The sequence below is a fragment of the Candidozyma haemuli genome (genome assembly GCF_002926055.2).
Source record: "Candidozyma haemuli strain B11899 chromosome Unknown F_2014730914, whole genome shotgun sequence".
NCBI classification, from domain to species: domain Eukaryota; kingdom Fungi; phylum Ascomycota; class Pichiomycetes; order Serinales; family Metschnikowiaceae; genus Candidozyma; species Candidozyma haemuli.
The window spans coordinates 916,883-931,258 of record NW_020289912.1 but is presented as its reverse complement, the minus strand read 5'-3'; the positions used below and the strand labels follow the sequence as shown (position 1 = coordinate 931,258).

Genomic DNA, 14,376 nt, shown 5'->3' with positions numbered 1-14,376 from the left:
CACGGATGGTTTGGGTGGTTTGGGTGGGCCCTTGTTTTGATGTAAATAGTTGATGCATAGAAACACATTTTTCGCGTATCTATGTATTTACCTCTGGTACGTGATTGCATCTATGGTAATGCACATATGTATGACTATATTTTTGACTAATTCTATGCTAGTGGTGATTCTTTATTCGGGCTTTTTTGAAGCTTCTTCTTCGTCTCCAAGCTCGGCTAGAAGCAAATCTCCAAGGGCCTCTGAAGAAACGTTCTGCTGTGCACTGTCCTGTTTAGGTTCACTGCTTTCCTGAATGAAGGGTAACGATTGGTCAATGTAGGTGGTGTCTGGGTAAGAAGAAACGTCTGGGAAGTCTGCCTTTAAGGTGGCCAAGAACGTATCGTCGCCAGGCTCAGAAGTAGCTGAAGGTGCGGGAACCAGTGGTGTTTGCAGCTGCTCTGGAACAGGAGGAACAGCAACTGGCTCTGGCGTAGGAAGCGTAGCAGAACTATCGGTTTCAGGAACTGAAGCAGGGACAGAGGGCACAGCAACAGCAGGTTCTTCTTGTGGAGGAATCGCTTCTGGCTCGGGAACAGGAAGGGAATCAGGTTGAGAGATGTCAGCCTGGGAAGACTCGTTATTCGTCTCGACGCTTGGTCTTTCAATATTGGGCTCTTCTGTCTTCTCTTCCGTCTCCTCTTCAGCCCTTGGTTGCTCTAACTTTGGATCTTCGGTCTTTGCTTCCTCAGTCTTTGGCTCTTCAGTCCTTGGCTCTTCAGTCCTTGGCTCTTCAGTCCTTGGCTCTTCAGTCTTCTCTTCAATTCTCGTCTCTTCTATCTTCTCTGAAAGCAATGGCTCCTGTGGCTTTGGCTCTACCGAAGGTACACTCAGTTGGGGCTCTTCAACTGGCAATGCAGAAGGTAAGCTCGGCTCCTGGGAACCAGCAAGAGGAGTCTCACCATCAGCACTTGGGATTTCAGGAATTTCCACGGCTGGTTCAGGCAGCAAAGGTTTAGCAGAAACTTCCTGGTCAGCCTCTTCATGGACCTTATCTTCAGCAGGTTTTGGGGAACTCGATTCTTCTTTTGTAGTATCACCAAGGATATTCGATACCATTACTTCGTGCTGTGGAGCAGGAGACTTCGATGCACCAAAATCAATGAGGTTCTCATCTTTCGAAACAGGTACTTCCACAGGTGTTGTTTCTTTCTTGATCTCGACAGATACCAGAGGGGCTTCGGAACTTCTCTGAGGAGAGGCAACACTTGTGGGCTCTGGAACAGTTGACTCTGTGGGAGGTGGTGTCGTAGAAGAGGCAGCTTGTCCATTATCGGTACTTTGAGGCATTGGTTGCGATTGCACTTCATTGATGTTTTCACCAGCAGGGCTTTGGTTGCTTGGTACCGGCGCATCAGCTCTGGCCATCTCTGGGGTACGCAGCGAAAAGGACATGTGCTTCAATGAATCAAGTCTTCCTTGTACTGGAAGTGACTGGTACGTTGGTTTCTGAACCTCTGCGATTGGAACATCCAGATGAGTTTCGTCCACCAGTCTAGGTTCTGCGTTTGCAGCTTCCTCGGTAGTAGGCTCTGTTGCTGGAAGACCAAACTCTGATCCCTGCTGATTACCTTCGGTTTGAGGCAGCGCTCTCAGGGAGATCTCTGTTGATTCCTCGATTTCCATTGGTTTGGATGCCGATAGTTCTGCCTCACCGTTTTGACCATCATTTCCAATTTCTGGTTGTTCCGTGGGCTCCTTCTTTTCTTCAGACCCTTCCGACCCAATACCGCCGTTCGTAGCAGGCAGCACCGACCGTTCATCTCTTTGTGCTGAAAAAAGACTCGAGTTAGTTTTCAAGAACGACAGAAGCTTCTCGTAGATGGAAGTAATAATTACCGGAGCACCGAAAACCTTCCTGAAGATAAAAGCTTCACGATGTACCAGAAGTACAGTCTGTGAATCTTGCCAGCCATTTTCGCTAAAACCTGCTTTGAAAGCATCCATTTGACCTTTGAGCCTCTTCAACTCATCAAGTTCACTGGTAGGTTTGACTCTCAAATCCTCTCCTGCAATAACAAACTCATCAATAATCAAGTCAGTTACTTTTTCATTTGCAAATTCCTTTAAGATCGCATCAGACTCCAACAGTATACATGCTGGACACACGTAGTTATCCTCGTTCTCCTCAATTTCCAGTTTCTCTTTGACACAGAAAATATGATACCATTCATGGCAACGGTCACATTCGATCATTATGCCATCTTCCAATTCTCGACAAAGACAATAACGCAAGGGAAGTCTTTCGTCGTAAGAAGGTTCAATATCCTTCAAGAACAAGTATCCACCGGACCGCTCAAAAGGATCAACATCATTGTTCGAAAGATTAGTGGAAAGTTTGTTGTGAATGGTAGTAAGCTTCTTGACCAAGTCGGTATTGACAGCATGTTTCAACGAATGAGTGTCAAACAGACGCTTAGATCTAGTTCCAAAAGATGCTTTCACCTTCTTTAAGGCTGTCCATAAACGTTCGACCCAATCAAGAGATTTTCCAAGATCACTCTTGATTTCAGAATCCTCATAGCCATACTTGGACTTCTCCAAGTCCGCAATCATCTGCTTAGCAACAAACAATGTTGGCGAAGTCGTTTTGTAATTCTGCAAAAACTTAATGAGCGGAGTTTGGGCCTTCAAATCAACAAGCTTATGGTATGACTCCATAAAGACAAAAAGTCTCTTTTCTCCTCGTTCTTTTGCCCTTTCCTCCATATCAATAATCAAGGTTTCAAGCTCAGCGAGATTCACATTGTTGAGTTGCTTATGGGCTTCCAAGTAACCGTTGATTTTATCGTCGTAGGCTTTACCTTCCTGGAGATAAATGTCAACCTGCTGAAGCTTCGTCAAATCGTTTGCACTAAGAATACGCATACCGTCGTCATGAAGCTTTTGAAGGTGAGATAATGAGTACACTTCCTTTTTGCCAGCAAAAGGGTCTCCACCTTCAAACAATACGTCAAACGTTTTGATCCACACTTCTCTATCACGAAGCCTAACCAAAAAGTCAAGTATTGGTAATTTAATACCAAAAGATGTTCCCAAATTGATCATGTCATTTAACTCTGATTGCTGTACGTTTGGCTTCGAGATCAAGTTTCTGCAAGCACGATCAAAATTCTGGATTTCATTCTTAAACTCAAGCACTTGATCAAACTCGGGAGCATAGAAATTGAGCTTTGGGATCTTATTTGCAAGGTCGAGCAAAGTAGTTAGCTTGCCCTGTTTTTCCTGTTCTTGCGGTAAGGTGGTCTCGGCAGCTCCACGAATTCTTTGTTGATGCTTAAGAGACAACACAGCTTGACACTCCTCGATTATGTCATTGCAATGGGTAACAAAATTGTCAAGATTCTCCACATACCCTTTGAAGACTTTCATCTTCTGTTCACGTTCAACATCCTCGGCAGCTCTTGAACCGTTAGAAACAAAGCGCTTGAACCGTGGATGAGCACTCGACAAGGCGGCAAGTATCTTCTGACCATCACCGAGAAGACTCTTACAGACTTTCAAGGAGACTTCCTCTTCATCACGCATGACATTCTCATAGTTCAATACCCAGTCATCGAACTCAATTGAGTAACCACTAAGAACTTTCTGGTAGTTCTTGAGACGGTCGTCTGATAAGAAAACATGAAGTTCGATCTTATGAGCTGAAGAATTTATAAAGTCAGGAAGACCCATGGTAAACTGAGGCGTACCCTGTTTCTGTGCTTCTAATGCATCCATATACTCGAGGAAACTTTCAAGTGCCATGGAAAACTGCGTCGAATCCCTTGTGTTAGTAATAAGAATCTTTGAAGGGAAAGTGTTTTGTAAGTTATCGTCGGCTATGCTGTCTGCGTCATGGGCGCTTCTTTCCTCTATCACGATTTCCTTCACCTTCACTCTGGATCTAACCTTGTTTCTGAGCGTGAGTTCTTTCTCAAGAAGCTTGTCGTAGCATTTCAGGGCTTTGTCATAGACATCAAAGTCGAAACTGCCGCAGTTGTTTTCATACAAGCTGGCAATGTTAATAAGAAGCTTGAAGACCGATATGTTAGGAATGATGCCTTGATTCTTGAGCCATTCTTCGGCTTCATCTGCATAATCGAGCCAGCCCTTAGATGCAAAGTCCACGTCTTCCGTGATGTTCAATCCCAAGGAGATAGAAGACGAGTATGATTTTGGGTATTGAAGGATTATTTCACCTGGTCTTTGCAAGGAAGTTGTGTAACGGATTCCTCTACTTTCAAGCATTTCTGGGCTGATGAAGTATTCCTGATTGTAGAAAATGCCTTCTCTTTTGCTCCTCTGGAAATCAATGATCTTTTGAAACTCTGGGTCACCGATGAACGCACGGACTTCGGGATATGGATTCACCATGTTTTCTAGGGAATTGACAAGGCATTCATATTCGAAATTCAAAGTATCGTTATCTGTGTTGAGATACTTGAGAAGATCGGATATCTGCCAGCTCTCAGGTTGACCATTCATGTTAACTTTTCCATTGCCAGCATTATTGGAATTGACTTCTTTAACAAGCTCTTCGAATTTCGCAAAGTCCAGCTCTGGAATGAAGTACCATCTTTTGCTCCTGCCGAAGAAGTGGAAGCTGCATCTTTGCAAAAAATGGTCTTCACAGTGCCAGTTTTCTGTACTGAAAGTCATTCCCACGTTAAGATGCGAGTTATGCATGTCATTATTGTTGATATCATGCGCCGAGAATGCTCCAAGAAGAGAGTTGGGCAAAGTGGGTAGATTGTGAAGATTGAAAGGCGCTAACGAATTTCCTATCGTTCGGGAAATGTACGGTTGGCAATTGAGAATGAGTGCCTCACTGTTAGAGGGAGCGTAAGTATCACCATTAAAGGAAGGTCTGGAAGAAGGTGCTGTATCAACAGGGGTTGGTGTACCGTTTTTGCTGCTTGTGGTTGAATGCTGCTCCTGGCTCCTTGAAGGTTCAGAACCTGAAGAATGATGGCTGGAAGTTGGCTGATTCACTGTATTCAAATGCGATTTGTAGTTGGTAAAGTCGTCTCCGATTCGAAGGAAGCCTGAGCCGTTGGCCAAATGAGGTAAAGAAAAGCCGTTCTCGATCTTTAATCCATCTAGAATATCATCGATACCCTCATGGCTTGCACGCTGCCAGAAGATTTCTTCTAGGCCTTGGGGAGAAATGGGGCTCGAGTCGTCACTGATCTGAAAGCCACTTACATGCGTGGGAAGGTTATGATGCGACGAAGAGCCATTTCTCTCGCCGTTAATGCCAAACATGGAAGGGTTAGATGAAATCAAAACTTCTTGGAATTTGCAGTCCTTTTCAATGAATTGGCGTAATGAGTAAATTGATGCCAGCTTTCCGTTTGGCTCTTGTCTGGTGGCATCCTGGAGGTTGGTGGCATTCACACCCATCCATTTTAGGTAGCTATTCACCTGAGCAGATGGGTTAAGTGAGCATGTAGATGAAACCTTTGGAGGTTTGCCTGAAGTCTCAGGACCATTGCTTGAGCCGTTCTCTGGTTGAGAGGAAAAAACGAGTGGAGGTTTGACATCCACCAAATGAGGCTGATTTAGAAGAAAGCCTTTGCTAGCCTTGGAACGGAATGAACGTCTGTATTCTTTTGCAGAGCCAAGTAAAAGAGGCGACAGCGGGTCCACCTTTCTTCTTTTTGCAGCTGGCTCTTCGCCCACAGGTACAGTTACAGGTATGTCGGTCAAGCCGGCAAGTTGAGCACATTTAGGCCCCAAGTGCACCTCTAAAGGATGTAGTATTTTCGCATAAGAAAGCTTTAGCGAGCTACTAAGACTGCTTGTGATCTTACCCTTGTAGCCCAACTCTCTGCCGATCTGGGCCCAGAGTTTTCTGTTTATGACTTCGTTGTAGCCGCCTCTCATTACGACAAGACGAAACAAATCGTAAAGGTCCAAAGGTCTCTTATCCATCATGGGTAGTTTCTGCAAAAAAGGAGGTACTTTGGATCTCGAAGATTTCTGGGATTCCTCTTTCGGCTGGGAAGCGTCGGTGCTTTCTTGAGAAGGAATGTCGATATCGTCTTCCAGTTTCAATGGTACTGCTGGAGACTGAGTGCCATCAATACCTTCAGATCGTTGCACATTTAAATGAAAACTTATGAGTTCGTTATAAAATCGGAGCCTTGTCAAAATTTCATTCTCTTTTGGGCTCGCCAAGATACGGTTGGTCTTAAATTGGAAAAGATCTGGATTGATCTGGAAATTCGTCCTTGCCATATTATTAAAACTTTCAGGCATAATGATCTTAATTGCTCCATACTGCTTACCGGCTTCCCTCATAGATTCCGAAAACAGAATAGGATCACTCATAGTAGCATGATCATACTGAAATACGGGTATCTCTTCAGCACCCTTATGCTGTGTCAGTTGAACATGGCGTTCGTCCAAGCTTATCCTATTAGGCAAGTTGAACAAATTTATAGGATAACTCTGTCTCGGGCGAGTCTGAGGACTGGTAAATGGCAGGTAGTTGGCGGTGGAGTTGGTGACATGGATGGATTTAGACAGACGGTTGAAACTCGGGCTACGAGAATCGCTGGGGCACGGGCTAAAAAAGCGACTGGTCGCCGGGAACTGCGCTAGATCGTCAGATGACATGCGAGGGGGTTCTAGCGAAAGGGATATGGACGTAGATTTGGGAAAATCCAGTTGGAATCGTGGATTGGAAAACTGAGCATCTGAGTAGTAGGAGAGGAGACTGTTGATGTAGGGTCATGTGAGTGTGGGCACGTGCAGAAACCTGTTTTGCAACCCCAGGCAAGAAAGGAATAAGATCAGGGTTAGGGAGGGGGAAGGTTGGAGGTGGTTAGATTATTAGAGATGAAGGGGTTTGGTTGTGGTGGTTTCGTGTTTTTGTTTCTCGACAGGTCAGTGAAGGTCTCGAGAAGTTGAGTATATGGGCGTATGTAATATGGTGATAGTGGAAGAGAGCAGGTAAGAACGGAAAATTACCGATTCTTGGTTATTTTAATTTTTAAGTGGGTTTTAAGGGTTACGTCGTAAAATGACAGAAAAAAGCGCTATAGACAGATATCAGGGGAAGGGGGAGATACAAGGCTTCATAGACACTAAAGTACGGAAGAAGAGGCCAGTTCATGGTCTCATATATGGTGTATACTGTTACTAGTTTGGCAATTTGAGGCATGATTAGTAAGGAGTAGAATTTGTGACATGAATCCAATAGTTTTGAAAATGTATGGAAGGGTGCTTTGGGTCAGACCAGATGGAATGGTTGGAGGAAGGAGAATTCTTTTCTCTCTGCTTTTTTGGCACTTTCGGTGTCTTGGGTATATGGAGCCATTGAAGATAGATATCATTCATTATGTGGGAGCTGTTTAGCTTTGTATGGATAAGCAAGCTGATTCAAGAAGTACCAAAGCATTAGAGATAGAGTGATTGAAGTTTTCCATTTGGCGCCAAATGAACAATGCCAATATTACCATCCATTTCCGCTTTTCACGAAGTAGTCAACTTAGTATGTTTTCGTTCTTATTGCTGGATCCTAAGCTAGTTGCATCCCATCCATGAATGAGACAGAAGGTTGAAACATTCAGCTCTGTCACCTCTTTCCACCACTTCAAAGGTATCATACCTTTCCTATGTACACTGACCAGTTTGTTTAGAGGGCCCTTTAAATTATATGTATCCGACTCTTTCTTCTCTCTAGCATCAACCCTACTTGCTTGTCCTCCTGGGGCGCCTCCAGCACAAACTACTGTAAACCATCACTACCCCTTGGAAACCTCCCCTTTAAATTAACCCCTTCAAGGAGCCCCATTGCCTCGACTGCCTTGGAAATCCCATTATACAACTGAACATCGTGGGCTTAGCAACGAACAAAGAACCCACACAAGGGATCGTCCTCGTCTAAAGAGTATACTAAAACACCACACGACCTTTAATCCTACAAAGTGACAATCCTAAGCTTTCCCTCGACATATAAACTGAACCTTCAAGAATAAGAGAACCAAGAAAACGAACAAAGAGTATCTTTAACCCCTGGCGCCATTCAGCCTTGAATGCCATGATTCAAACCACCAAGGGTTGCCAGAATCCCTACACGCTTCACAATCGCCATTGTTTGGAATTTTTTGCTTGATTCACCATTCATAGAGGGAAGTTCCAGTAACTCGTTCGGCTACTCTACTCCGTGTAATTCTCCGTTTGACGGTAGAGCTCCCTCCAAGGGTCCATCAGGCAACTAAACGGTCATCCAAAACACCAGGCACCACAAAACCCAGACCTAATTCCGTTACCTTTACAGTTTAAAGAGAAAGGGCACTCCTAAAATTAGCCAATTTCTCCTTATATGTCCCTGGGTTAGGAACCTCCTACAATCAAAATGCATCAATCTGAAACCTGAAACCCACGCCTGCCACGCCCAACCTGCCACTGCCTTCCACAATGGCCTTGACGTGGGATGTACGACGCTTGGCGGATTGCCCAGATATCCATAACTGGAGCCATTGGTCACGAATACAGCCAGCCAAGCAGTGAGGCAGCAGGCGATTCCATGATGCAACGCAAGCGGGCCGAATGTCCAGAAAAGGGGCATATCTGGTGATAAGAAGAAACCGGGTTGCTGTTCTAGGATAGAAAATAATAATGTAAATAATATGAAGAGTAAAAAATAATAAAAAAAAGGAACCTCTTCTTCACTATCCAGTGCTCACTCAGTACTCACTCAGTACATCTCTCGTACGAGGGAACCCACAAACCAACAAAGGCACAAATCCTCTTCTCTTCTTTATACCATCTCTTTGTTATTGTTATTGTGCATTGTCTGATTTTTGGACCATCCTTTTTGCCATACTTTCTACCTCCACTTTGTGCCCACTTTGTACCAGCCAAGCTTTAACCAGCACTCAGTAAAGTCTCCAAAAACCACTGACTAACCAAAACCTCAAATCCCAAGTGCAACCTTTCTCCTCGGTTGGAGCCTTCCCGTTTCAGGTCCAAAGTAAAATAAATTCCATTACCTAAGCTTTTTACATTATAGTGGAAATGATTGGATGGGTATTTTTGGCGCTTCGTTGACGAACGGCTCAAGCGTCGTCGGTGCAGGCCCGAGGGTAAAGTAAGGTTTAGGAAAAAAGTTTAGGATCGTGATTGTGTTCCCCCACTCTGGGTGGGGGATAAATTACCTGGTAGTTGTGGCTGCCTGGAGGGAATTCAAGGCCCGCTGGGAAAATGACTACATTGGGGTATGAAGCACGGATGCAAAAAGCGCAAACTAGTAGAGATTCCATGTAAGGCATGCGAGCCAGCGGGGGACTATATTGGGAAATGCCGAAAGTGGAATGTTTCAACGCATATGCGTGGCCTGCATATAAGCACGTTTCGACAGAAAACCGATGCGCGACCCAAAAACAGAGGCAAAAAAAAATGGCAAAAAAAATGGCACAAATTTTGCCGAGCCGACCCGACGCCTCGTTGAGCGGCGCCGCCAGTTGAAGTGTTACTAGGTATTTTTTTGCTACAATTGAAATTGAATTAGAAATGTAAATTAAAACCCTGTAACCTGTGGTTCGAAAAAATGAGGCGACATGTCACCGAATATAAAGAATGTGGTATGTTATTAAAATAAATCCATCATGCTATCAAGCTTAGAACAAAGCAGCGGCAACGGCAGCGACACCAGCAACGGCACCAGCAACGTTCTTGGCAGCAGCACCCTCGTAAGAGGAGACAGCAGCGGTGGTGGATGGAGCTGGGGTGGACTCACCGGCAACGGTGGATGGCTTGTGCTCACATTCCTCACATGGGATGGTGGAGGTGGTGGTGGACCACTCAGTGGTGTAGGTGGTTGGGACGACACATGGCTCAGTGACGGTCAAGGTGGTGGCCTCAGAGACAGTGATCTCAGTTGGAGCACACTTGTCCTCCTCACACTTGGTGATGGTGACAATGGTGGACTCTGGGCAGTAGGTGGTGTAGCCAGTAACGGTAACGTCAGTGGTGACGGTGGTAGCGTTAGAGTAGGCAGCGGAGGCGGTGGCGGCGAAAGCGGCGGCGGCGGCGACGGTAGAGAATTGCATTGTAAAGCGAGTGACTGAGTTGTAGATGAGAGAAAAAAAAAACCTTCCAAAAGGTGGGAATCTCGCCTGTATTTATAGTTGAGCGGGCCTCACAGGCCGTGGGCCGTGGGAAGCCCAAGGTGGGGGGGCTTTTGGCGTGAATTGTTTCCTGTATGGATGCGTGACGCATGGCTTGAGGTTTTTTTTTTGTTTAGTGTTCATGTATGATTGTGTGCAGTCCGTGTGTTATTTCTTCCCAGTTACGAGGAAACACCGCTGGTGCAACAAAAAGCCTGGGTTATTTTTGGAAGAATTCCCAACACGGCAGGGCCCGGGGCGGCGGCTTTGAAGATGCTTAGATGGGTTTCTCTGGCAATGGTAATGACTTCTACGGTTCTGACTTCTACAAGTTCTGACTTCTTTTCTTGACTGCTGTCAGTGACAGGTTAGAGAATGGGAAGATATCGAAAAAAAAGTTGTTCGGCAATTGAGAGAATTCTTGGGTGGTTCTATTTTGTTTGCCGTTGTCTACAGTGAAAAAAAAGGGGCGCGGGCGACCGAAAAGAGCAAGAAACAGGAGCCCTTGAGGTTCTTCAAAACAGGCGAAAAAACAAGCAAATGTGAGGAAACAGGCAGGAAAAGCAGGAAAAACATGCAAAAAAAAAGAGGGAAAAAGGGAAAAAAGTGGACCGCGCTGGATGAAACGACCTTGGAAGGCCGCTAGTGAGAGAATTCTAGTAGAAAGAACGTAAAGAAAAAGAAGGGAAAATGGCAAATCGAAGTAAAAGATCGACGTCTTAGTGATCTTGAAATTACCTGCCTTTTTCCACCAGCAAAAACTCCAATTGGCAACGGCTGGGTGGGTTAAATTATGAAACATTTCAGGTGGTTCCCGTTTTTGCATCCTTTTTTTTTTGCTTTTGCTGCCGTCCTCGCCAGGCACAAACACAGGCAAACCACAGGCAAACAGAAGCACAAACCGTGAGTAAACACAGCAAAAAAAGAAAAAAAAAAGGAAAAAAAGGCACCAGAAACACCTGCCAAGTGATTTCGGGAAATTCCACGCTGCCCATGCTCCCTGGCTGCTGCTGCTGCCTTCTACTGCTTCTGCAACTGGTCGTCTCGCCTCAGGGTCCAACCGCGAATGGCTGCAAAGAAAAGGTGAGAAAAAAAGAGGCTCTGCCAGAGGAAGTAAACAACTGACAGTAAACAGACTGGAGGGAAAAGGTAAAGAAAGGGAAAAGGAAAGGGAAAAGCTTAAAACATGAAAAGACATGAAATGCCCCTCCATCATTTCCCTCCTGGCCTCTCCATCCCCTCTGGAGCCTCTGGCCCTTGTTTGCTGCTTTCACCGCTGGTTATGTGCTGCGGCGGTTTCCTCACTAAGTAGGCCGCCTGCTGGATCGAGCTGGTGCATATGAGAAGCCTCCTGGCTTATGGCCCTTTTAGCCGCCCATGTTACTGGATAGGGTTTCCGGACTTGCAAAGTACCCACGAAGTACTCACAAAGTACTCACGTAGTGAGTACGAGGGGGTACGAGTGAAAATGACTGGTATGTCGTGGTATTCAGTATGTACTGAGTGTATTTAGTGTATTTAGTGTAGAGTATTTAGTGTAGAGTATTTAGTGTAGAGTATTTAGTGTACTGAGTATTCTGTGCGCTCGCTGTGCTCACAGTAACCGCTGGTAAACCTCAGTGGGGGCTAAAGCACGGTGGGTAAAATAATAATCATTTATTTTGAACAGGGGGTGGTGTTTGTTTCTAATGGAAAGATCATCGGTGGCGTAGTTCCAGTTACCTGTTCCACTGGGGGAGTCTGAAATTGGGTCTGGTCGGTGGAGGCTCGTATTTTTCGTGTTTCGCTTAGCTTCCACCTAGACGAGCCGTGCCAACCGTGAATTCACCTGGACCTGGAACTCTAGCCAAAACCTAAAAGTCTGTTTGGGAATGGGGGGGTTTTCACGTTCACGTCCACATTAACTTTTGTCCCTTTCGTGCCTTATTTTTTTTTGTCTTTTGCTTGTTAACACTAACCTAGGCTTTGTGGACTCTATGGAATTCCACTTCTTCTTGTCTACATTCCATTCTGCGTCATTCTACTACTAATCTTGCTGGTTTCTGTCCTCTATCACCAGTAGCAACCACTGTACCCCTTCTCCAGGTCTCCTTGACCATCTCTGGTAGTCTCCCAGGAGGCCTGTGCATCATGCTGTACGACGTCACCATGGCCGCAAGCTACTCAATAAGCTTCTTGTTTTTGTCCAACTCCAAACACTCTTCTACTCGCTACACATACAAAAAAGCCTCTGGATGCTGGCTTTCTTGTTGGCTTGCCTGGCTTTCTACATTTCCATGGCTTCAACTAAAGCCTACAATGGCTGATACTCGCTTTACCCAACTGGGCTAATTGCTATGTAAACAGTGTTTTTTTTTTTTTTCACCAACGGCACCGACACTACTTTTACCCTCTGTGCATCGAAGCGTTGGGGGATAAACATTCGTCTATGGGCTTTCCACGCACTTCTCTCACCTTAACGTCATTTTTGTGTACTTTAATCAAGCAACCGTTGCCTTTGTGTTTGATCTTCGGCCCGATGAATGGTTGCTTTCTTATGGTTATGTTTATTTGGCCAGCGCCTCCAGGGACCTGACCTGATCTGGTATGAAGGCCAATTCCGAGAGCCCTGGAATGGTCCTGCTAATCATTAGACTAAATGGCTGGTTAACTCATTGTTCTCTGTGTTGACACATGGTTGCAAATCGGAATGTAATGTGTCACACAACTGAACCCGTTATGGTTCTTTGTTCAACATACCCTGGGGACTTTAATGAGACATGTTCCTTCCAATAAGCTTTCTTATCTGGGAATCCGTAGTAGCAATAGCGGAATCTTGAAGGGGTGCGTCGTCCAGCGTTGAAGCACTATTACCGCCCTGGGGATAGACACTCAATGGGTCGGCTGACTACATAGTCCTGATTTGACTTGAAAAAATTTCTATTGTGGTTACCAGGCGGGCTCATGTTTCGCTTGCTAATGGTCACTTTGTCAAGAAGAACCTACCGAGCGTCGCCAAGGTAACAATCGTGTATCCGTGGGGGAGTAAAGTCTAATTCTATTTTTACACCGCCTCTTTTTTTTTTTTGATCTTAGCTATGTGAAGATGTTGACTCAAGGCCGCCAAGGTTGATTCATCAGATAAAGTCAAGCTCTTACTGGATTTGGTTTGTGGAACATGTATTCTTGTTTTGCTCCACAAAACCGTTTTCAAGGTGCTTGCCTTGGAGACGTCCAGCGAAAAGCCTCTAAAGCTCTTGGAAGTGCTTGTCTTGCTGTCAAGGTTCCTCTCGGCTATGCTTTCTCTTTTTTGAGAATGTTGGATAAACCGTTGAACGTTGCATATGTAGATGGAGGAACCAAGCTGGGGTGCTTTGGGATATGTCTGTTTTGTGATGAGCGACTGAAAAATACTACAAGTTCTTTAAACTAAGTGAATTCGTGTATTGATATGTAAAGATTGTTCAGAATCTTGAGCTATACAAATTGCCTTGGTAACTTACTCGCTAACTATGAGGTCACATTCTACGTAGAGATTGGGATACTACAATAGCCATGACTCTACAACACCTACTAGATGCCCTTCAGATTAGACCACTATTGGGAAACGCCGAACACATCCAAGGCTATGTTCATTTAAACATGACTGACTTCATTCGCCTCTTTTCAGAAGTCACGATATAAAACCAACCGTCGCCCTTGCCTTTTGCGAACGGCATCGCTGGACATCTGACACACCTATGCTGGTCTTTTATGCTCGGTAAGTAGCTAGAAAGTGAAAAATTCCCATCCACTGCTCCAACACTGACCGTGTGGCCACGTCAACTCTCACTTCAGGTAGGCCTCCTTTGGTCTTTCCCCAACTTCATCGTTCCATTGGCTTCTCTTGGGTATGGCCAAAGAAAGTGGAGTAGGCAAATTCGACTTACTCTAGTGGGATCTAAGGCATTACTTGTTTGGGTTTCCAGTGCCGCCGGTGCTCGACTTTCCATTTTGCTCGCTTTGTGAAGTTGGTCCATGAATAAATCCCAAATTTGCACTCATCAAAATCATCATTTTTAAAGCTTTTTTAAACAAAATTAGTATCAAAATATTCAGAAAATATTGTTTTAGACCATTGGTCTAAAAAGCTGTTTCAAAAAACCGTTATTTGTTGAGCTACGAATTTTCAAAGATTTTGCAATTTCCAGAAGGTATAAGCACCACCAGCAGACACTCCCTTTACAACCTTCCCTACTCGATCAACTCTCCCATCATTCTG

General features: G+C 44.9%; 2 protein-coding genes across 2 annotated transcripts; both read right to left on the bottom strand. All coding sequences in view use genetic code 12, as the record gives it.

The window, feature by feature from the left end:
• Positions 1-171: 171 nt before the first annotated feature.
• CXQ85_004076 (uncharacterized protein) lies at positions 172-6,639 on the bottom strand (the record flags this gene model as incomplete). The annotated part of the gene is made up of 2 exons (XM_025487707.1): positions 172-6,559; positions 6,617-6,639. The coding sequence occupies 2 exons, from the start codon at positions 6,637-6,639 to the stop codon at positions 172-174; spliced, it is 6,411 nt and encodes a 2,136-aa protein (XP_025344723.1).
• Positions 6,640-9,647: 3,008 nt separating this feature from the next.
• PGA26 (Pga26p) lies at positions 9,648-10,079 on the bottom strand (the record flags this gene model as incomplete). The annotated part of the gene is made up of 1 exon (XM_025487706.1): positions 9,648-10,079. One exon carries the CDS (start codon positions 10,077-10,079, stop codon positions 9,648-9,650), a length of 432 nt encoding a protein of 143 aa, XP_025344722.1.
• Between the last annotated feature and the right edge of the window lie 4,297 nt (positions 10,080-14,376).